Below are 8,355 nucleotides of genomic sequence, written 5' to 3' on the forward strand. Positions count from 1 at the left end.
ACCTTTATTTAACTAGGCAAGTCAGTTAAGAACAAATTCTTATTTACAATGACGGCCTACACCGGCCAAACCCAGACGACGCTGGGCCAATTGTGCACTGCCCTATGGGACTCCCAATCATGGCCGGTTGTGAGACAGCTTGGAATCGAACCAGGGGGTCTGTAGTGACGCCTCAAGCACTGAGATGCAGTGCCTTAGACCGCTGCGCCACTTGGAAGCAGTCTAAATGCCTGACAAAAAGCAATAAAAGTTAGCTAGTATGGGCCGGCACAATAACGACAGAGAGGGGGAGTAGATTCGATAAAAACCAACTACTCACGGCACCTCCTCGTGTCGTTGAAGAAGCGCAATTCCGTAAGAAAGCAATCCGAAGGGGATTAATAGCAATCTCGTAATGTAAAACACATAAATATGAGAGTGAAGAAAAGACAGTATGTCACGCCACACACCTTTTATAGTGACAGGTCACGTGGGTACAGTAAGGGTGTGCCGTGACTGTAAACATCTTGGATATTAAGCAACTCAATCACATAATGTGAAGGGGAAAGGAGTTCCCATAGGTCATTTGGCTACCCGTTACAAACACGAAAGAGAATGATTGATTTTATTACAAACCAGGTAGTTTGGGTACCGGATGCTGATTGGCTGAAAGCAGTGGTATATCAGTCAATACCACAGGGTATGAGCAAAATTACATGTTTACTGCTCTTATTATGTTGGTAACCAGTTTATAATAACAATAAGGCACCTTGGCGGTGTATGCTATATGGCCAATATACCACTGCTAAGGGCTGTATCCAGGCATTCCGCGTTGCATTGTGCATAAGAATAGCCCTTAGCCGTGGTATATTGGCCATATACCACACCTCCTTAGTCTTTAATTATAATTTACAGTAGGACGGGACCACATACTATACCATCTTTGGTAGGTCTACTGTTTTGCAACTACACAGCAACCTCTTGAACAACCAACGTGCCAAACGCATTGCATTGTGGGAAACGTGTCCGCACGTTGACATTGGGGATACAGCGCCAGCGATTTCAAGGACCAAGGTAGGTGATTTGATGTTGAAAATTGTTCTTATGATGGTTTATGTTGATCAGATTGGTAAAAATATACAGTGAGGAAACATCCGATGGTGTGATACGCTTTGTTTTCAGTACATCTCTGTTTCTAAACACATCATTGAAATATTGCTAGATAGCAGCTAATGCTAGCTTGTTATGTGGCTGAGTTACACAATTTATTTTGTAACAAGTTCTGTTTTTTCTATTTAGCGACATAACTGCCTTTTCTGGCGTAGTTAGAGCCTTTGTCCAGACTAGCTGGCATTTATGAGACAGAACAAGAGCTGCTAGTAAACTAACGTTACTGTACTATCAAGAAGTTAAGCTGTATTTTGGCTAACTAGACTAGACTGATTCAGCTAGCTAACATCTGACCACTTCTGTCCTCTAGCTCTAGACTAGCCAATCTTTCTGGAGAAGGACAGGTCAGTCAGGATGGGTGCCACTATGTCCAGTCCTGCTCCACCCACAGTGAAGGCCGAAGCTATGATGGCCTCACCCCCTCCTGCGTTTGGTGTTGGCGTGGCCCCACCACAGGGCTGTCCTATGCACCAGGCACAGGAACCAGTCAAAGGTAGGCTTCATCACCAGGACCAATAGCTCGCCGGTCTATATCGTTTTTTATTGAGTTTTTCATGAACTTTGCTTACTATTTGTACTATTGTTAGTAAGGTAAATCAATTTGAATTCAAACACATTTTGACAGCACCTCTTGATTTGAACGAAAACTTCCATATATATTTGCCCATTGTAGAAGTGCCCAGAGGTTACTTTTTGGACCTGAATGCCAAAACCTTCAAGAGATAAAGGTGCTCAAAGTATATAGTGTACAATTTGTATTCTGTGTAGTGATTGATGTGTTGGTTGATCAGAGTTCTATACTAAACACCTTCTCAGAACTGATTTAAGAGACTTTGTTCTACAGGCCTTTATCTGTAACATCCAACAGCATTTGCCTTAGAGATTGGGAGAGAGAGATCGATGCATTTCCAAGAAATCTACCGGATGAAAGAAAACCATGTTGGAAATAATGTAGTGGTTGATCGTGATGATTATTGTACAATCACAGACTAATAAGATCGCTAACATCTTCAGTCCATCGTAGCTTCATCCTTTGTTCTCTCTGTCAGTGGCTTGGTTATGCCATTTAGTCTATTCTTACGTCATATACATTTGTAAGTCGCTCTGGATAAGAGAGTCTGCTAAATGATGTAAATATTTTCTTTCTTGTGTCTGACAGGTTGTGCTAACAATTTCCCTCTCTGAGGACTATACATCCTCTATCTATCGTGTGGAGCTTTTCTCTTTGGGGAAGGCGTTATTCCCGACCTTGTGACCTACTTGACTAGGAAAAACTCCTGTCCCTATTCCCTGGATCTGTGTTCTAACTTTGGTTTTGCCATCAATGCCCTCAGCAGTTGCCCCTCCATCAGAGTGCCCCATGCACCAGGCCACTGCTGCTGCCCCTACAGAAGAGAAGCTTGCTGCTGCAGCAGGGCCAGTGCACCAGGACCGGGCATATGAGTTTGTGGAGTGTCCTATGAAGGCAGCAGCAGCTGGACAGGGCCAGACTGACATTGACCCCGCTAACATGGTCAGTATGATGATTTAGCATGCAAATCCCTGTTAACTGTTCACTGCTGCTACCTGTGGAACTGTAGAGCAGGGGTACTCAACTTCTATTTCAGAATGTACGGTCAGGCAAATTTCCAAGGTGGCAAAGGTCCGGATGGATATAGTCATTTATCGGAGTAGTAACAAACCCCCACCTCATAACCCCAAATGGTTCAAAATGCTACACCCCTCTTGTTGGCGCTACGTGCTTCAGCACTTGGCGGTCCCGTTCTGTGAGCTTGTGTGGCCTACCACTTCGCTGCTGAGCTGTTGTTGTTCCTAGACATTTCCACTTCACAATAACATCACTTACAGTTGACCGGGGCAGCTCTATCAGGGCAGAAATTTGACGAACTGACTTGTTGGAAAGGTGCCATCCTATGATTGTGCCACGTTGAAATCTCTGAGCTCTTCAGTATGGGCCATTCTACTGCCAATGTTTGTCTATAGAGATTGCATGACTGTGTGTGCGATTTTGTACACCTGTCAGCAACGGATGTGGCTGAAATAGCCGAATCCACTAATTTGAAGGGGTGTCCACATACTTTTGAAGTGTAGCTCTCTAAGAGGAAAACTGCCATTCACTACCAAATTTAGAAATTGCACCTTATGCATGCTACTATTACAACTCTCAACAGCAGTAAGTTGAAAGCCCAACTGAGTTGAATTACATTTTTTGGTCTGGACCCACGGTCACCCCGTTCTGGGGCAGTATTCCTGTTGAGTATGGCTGCTGTAGATCATATGATTATGGTTTTCCCTCACCATGATTTCAGCTGATTTGCTTGGTTGGTAGGTGCTCAACAAGAGTATTGAAGGGAAAGGCTTGATGTGGGGAAAGTCACTAAGTTGATAAAGAGACAAAGGTTAAACATGTTGGCTAACGTTATTGTCATCCTGTTCTGTCCAGATGCCTCCACCCAACCAGCTCCCTGCCCCAGACCAGCCCTTCCCTCTGCCAGTGAACAGAGAGGAGTCTAAGATCCCCCGGGCCGGAACAGGCAAGAACTGGGTCTATCCCTCGGAGCAGATGTTCTGGAACGCCATGCTCAGGAAGGGGTAAGGATACCCTAACTTTTGCTACAATAATGTAGTTTTACAAAGGATACAATTGAACAGATCTTGTTTCCTGAAAATGGTGGAATAGTAAGCTGTAAAATATACCCTTGGCTATCGAAGTGCTGTGTCTTGACTATCTGCGAACACAAATTGTAATTGTGAAGTGTTTTGGTGTCAGACTTTTTATTTAGTTTTATTTAGTAGACATGCAAATACTTGTTATACAAAACACTGCTTTCCAGAAGCAGGAGGCGACGCTGTACAGCACTGTCCTTTAGTGCTGAGCGGTTAGTGCTTTTTAAAGTTGTTTCGGTTCAATTATAAAAAAATATCATCACAGATTTCGGTTTCGATTATTATTTTGTAATATTAAATGCACTATGCATTATGTGGGTTGAATGCTGTAACAACACAGAATAAAACAAATAATAAAAGACCCATGATGGTAGCCCATTATTATTTATAACTTATTAACAATCATTTATTCATATTACTTTACTTTAATAAATATTTCAGTTGTTGTGTATATTCCATTTGATGTCTGTCATTTAATCCAACTCATCATATCTCTATAGAGCTGCTGCCTATGCTGTGACAAAAACACGTTTGTAGTTCTTCAAAGTAAATAAGGCATACTTTTATGACTGCTGAATACCAACTATCAATCACTTAGATTATGTATTTTCAGGTAGAGATACCTTGCGAAGCAACAGCTGCTCTCTATATCACCTCACGATTGCACATTCTTCTCTCTTCCATAGCAGGTGTAAAAGAAACACAGACCAGACAAGTAGATGCGCAATGGATTATGGTCATTGTAGTTAATTACCACGTTTTATTCACTAAACTATGTCGAATATTGGCCTGTTGGAAACTACAACTCCCTACTACATCGCACAGTTCAGGCTGGATCTGATTTATCTCTAGAGAAACTGTGATGTGCGCATTGAGCTCACAGGGAAAAAAACGAATGAGTTTAAAAACCGAAAAATAACCGACATTTTGGTTAATCACTACTGTCCTAAAAGATGCACTATGCAGAAATCGCACCATTTCATTTCCTGGTTGCTAAAATTCTAATAGTTCGCATCATTTCAGTTTGTGACAAAACAAGCAAGTATGGTGTAGAGAATCATTGTACCATCTAAACTGCTGTGAAATATATTTTCCATAACCAAAATTATTGTATTTTCGGCTTTTTGAAGCTGGTGTATAAAACAGAAAGTAAAAGACACAAAAACTAAACCTGAGTACGGGAAACATAGAAATAGCGCACATCGAACAGATATACCGCTTCTTAGACTTGCTTTCAATGAGAATGACAGATCTATAACTCACATTTCTATGTGAATTTGGTTGGTCACCCAAAACATTACATATTGCAGCATTAAAACAGCAGAAAGTTATATTTCTCACCAGACATGTTTACCTCTTCACCACCAGGTGGCGCTGGAAGGAAGATGAACTGGGTCAGCAGGACATGTCCAACATCATCAAGATCCACAACACCAACAACGAGCAAGCATGGCAGGAGATTCTTAAGTGGGAGGCCCTCCATGCCGGGTGAGTAGAAAAAGAGACAAAATGGTTTCAGAGCCAGTATATCAAGTAGTTTAGTTAATCATGGATTTAGTTATTCATAGTTAGTCATAGTTAATAATACTTAAGCTAATCATGTATTACATCCTTTTAGAAGACTTCCAGACTGACATATCAATAACCCACCTGACCCCCAGATCTAGCACCCCTTTTACTTTGTTGTAAAAAAATCCACCTGTTCCCCACTGACATGTTACTTGTTAGGGAATGTCCATGCGGTCCGTCCCTGAAACGGTTTGGTGGCAAAGCTAAGGAGTTCTCCCCAAGGGCTCGAATGCGTCACTGGATGGGGTGAGAGTTTTCTACTTTAAAATGTTTGTGTGCTTTGAAGGTGGAGGTGCCTTGATATGCTTACACAGTTCATTTCACAGTATAATGTATGAAGTACATTTTTTCCAATCTGTCTACAGATATGAATTGCCATTTGACCGGCATGACTGGATCGTGGACCGCTGTGGGAAGGAAGTCCGCTACGTGATCGACTACTACGACGGAGAGATCAACAAGGACACCTATGAATTCTCCATCCTGGATGTCCGCCCAGCTTTTGACTCTATAGATGCAGTCTGGGACAGGATGAAGGTGGCTTGGTGGCGCTGGACCTCGTAAGCAGCAAACAAGCAAAACATTGTAAAACAAGGTTTTCCATTCTTCATTTCGATACTGAGATGTTATAAAAACGACATCAACCAAGAAGACCCATTCAAAACTGTCTGCAGTAAATGCGTCAACACATGACTGTAATATACCAGATTTTCCATCATCATAATCATATTGATTTCACATTTGATTTCACAGTTTGATGTGTTTGAGGTGCTAACTGTGGGATTCCCCCCCCCCCCTTCTTACAGCCTTTTTATTTTAGACAATATGCCCTGTTCGTTTTGGTGGTAAAGATCGTAACACTTCCGTTGAGTATTTATAAAAAAAACAAGATGACAAGACCACTCAGTGCATCTGTCTGGACTTAATATACTGTCGAGCTTTGCTACATAGTGGCCTGTTTTATTTGGATCATGCTGTCAAAACTCATACTATTCAGTTGCGTTTGTCTCTTGCTGTCTATTATAGTGAAAGTAAAACCGTAGTCAGCCAAGTCTTTTTAAAATATGCTTTTAGACTCTATTCTGTTGTCAAACCTTTGAATGTACTCATTTAGCTTTTGTCTTAAACTACCCTTCCTGGTTTTGCATTGCACAGTTACACATAGTTCTATTCAGAATTGTAGCTAGTTTTCTTTCTGTTCTGACTAGTTAGAGAGCCATGTCGTATTTCCCAGTCAGCTACTGTGGGAAGCTATGCTGATTGATTTTATTTATTGTCTGTGAGGTTAATTTCTGTGTGTATTGCTGCTTGTTTTCTAAAACGATTTTATTCCTGATTATCCAAACTACCATTAAACGTGGTACTGTTGGCTCTGAAATCATTTGGTCTCTTTATCTTGTGTCAGATGCATTGGATTTTCAGCACCATCTTCTGGTTTAGGGATAAAAGTGTAGTTGGGCTAAATCAACAGCAGATGGCGCAATATCTCCAGGATATTTATCCTTCCATATCACCCCTGTTGCTCGAGTACTCACATTGCATGCCAGGGCTCATTGCGAGCCAGCCCATAGGTCGGTGAATTTAAGTGCGGGTCACAGTGTGATGAACATGAAAGAAAGGCACATGTTTTTAAAAAGGAAAGCTACATTAATTCAGTAATCTCACCTGAAACCTTTTTTTTCACATTCAAAACTTGTAGGCCTAAACCTTATGGAAAGGAGAGTAAATGGGAACCTGTAAAGAGAACCAACCACTCCACAGTCTGAAGATAGATTCATATCCTGATACAGTATTGTGTCTGTTCAGCAGAGAATTTTTCCCTTGCCTTTGAAGAGGGGTGAATAGAGATGGACAGATGAAGAGAAGGCGAGATGGATAAAGAGAAGGAGTAACTGCTGGTGCTGAGTGGGTGTGGGAAAGGGATCTAAGATCACACCCTGGTTAGCTCTATACTCCTGAGCTTTCTGCTTTGTTTTCAACTACTCTACCTGATAAAGACGGGGTGTGTTTTTGTTTATTGTCTGTTTGCTGTGTTTCACATGTCAGCCAGAGAGAAAGAGAGAGAGAACATTTCACTGTGTGTGTTACCTACTGGGACCTGGCCTTAACAATTGTCAGGGATGTTCTACTGCTTGAATCCCAATGCTCTGGAATGACCTGCCCTTTCCCTCCCTCCACCCATCACACACACCAGAATCCCACCACAGCATGTGGACCCTAAATGCTCCACCACGAGTGCATCTGCAAAATGGAATGTGCATGATTTCCTAACATTTCCACCAGGGCTGCTGCTTGGCAGGGCACCAGATAATTCCTGCTGTATGTAGCAGACAGACGTACAAACAGCCCGTGGCATTTTAGTAAATGGAGGACTTTTTTTCATCCTATCTGGTCCCTCCAGTCTGTATTTACATAGCAAAGAATGCTTGTTCTGGTGGGTTTGTGTGCGTGCGCTACATGATAATGCATCTTTGTCCACATGTTGCTACTATATCATTATTTGTGTCTGCTGATCATGTTGTTCTGGTGTGGGTCTATGTATGAGCATGAGAGCGAGTGGGCAATAGGTAGAGGAGAAATATAAAGGGGTCCATGTTAAAAACAGTTTTGAACTGCTTACTAATGTCTTACAGTGGTATTGATCCCATCCTGTAACATTGATGGAAATGTATGTACATTGTGTTTCATAACTAGTTCAACCAAATGACAAAATGACAAATTGGTTTCCTTACCCTGAAAGCAGTCTATGGACAAGGTATGACAGCAATCCATGCGTTTTTGCATTTGTGGCACAAATCCCATTAATGTCATGGTACAGATATTAGCATTTTTTATCATGTTCAAATCAGTTATAAGTGACTTTGTTGAGCTTCACAATCAATTGTAGATACTTCCGGATGATTTGGATATGATGCGTGAAAAAATGCTACTATTGGTACCATAACTTGAATGGGATTTGTGGCACAAATG

At 41.7% G+C, this 8,355-nt stretch overlaps 1 protein-coding gene across 2 annotated transcripts; it reads left to right on the forward strand.

Moving 5' to 3' along the window:
* The first annotated feature begins 976 nt into the window (after nt 1–976).
* On the forward strand, nt 977–6,766 carry hccsb (holocytochrome c synthase b). Of its 2 annotated transcripts, none has more exons than XM_084151786.1 (7): nt 977–1,053; nt 1,460–1,642; nt 2,484–2,662; nt 3,593–3,741; nt 5,185–5,304; nt 5,545–5,631; nt 5,751–6,766. In XM_084151786.1, the coding sequence occupies exons 2-7, from the start codon at nt 1,504–1,506 to the stop codon at nt 5,947–5,949; spliced, it is 873 nt and encodes a 290-aa protein (XP_084007912.1). In that variant the 5' UTR covers nt 977–1,053; nt 1,460–1,503; the 3' UTR covers nt 5,950–6,766. The 2 variants fall into 2 exon arrangements, with proteins under 2 accessions (XP_084007912.1, XP_084007913.1); XM_084151787.1 differs by having other exon boundaries at nt 2,487–2,662.
* Nucleotides 6,767–8,355: the final 1,589 nt, after the last annotated feature.

This window comes from Coregonus lavaretus, assembly GCF_964263955.1.
Source record: "Coregonus lavaretus genome assembly, chromosome: 34".
NCBI classification, from domain to species: Eukaryota; Metazoa; Chordata; class Actinopteri; order Salmoniformes; family Salmonidae; genus Coregonus; species Coregonus lavaretus.

What these genes read in the sequence shown, in the direction of transcription:
- hccsb (XM_084151786.1), top strand. Translation starts at nt 1,504, where the DNA reads ATGGGTGCCACTATGTCCAGTCCTGCTCCACCCACAGTGAAGGCCGAA. An exon ending in AACGCCATGCTCAGGAAGGG is followed by an intron (nt 3,742 to 5,184) that starts GTAAGGATACCC and finishes CTTCACCACCAG; the next exon opens with GTGGCGCTGGAAGGAAGATG. An exon ending in TGGGAGGCCCTCCATGCCGG is followed by an intron (nt 5,305 to 5,544) that starts GTGAGTAGAAAA and finishes GTTACTTGTTAG; the next exon opens with GGAATGTCCATGCGGTCCGT.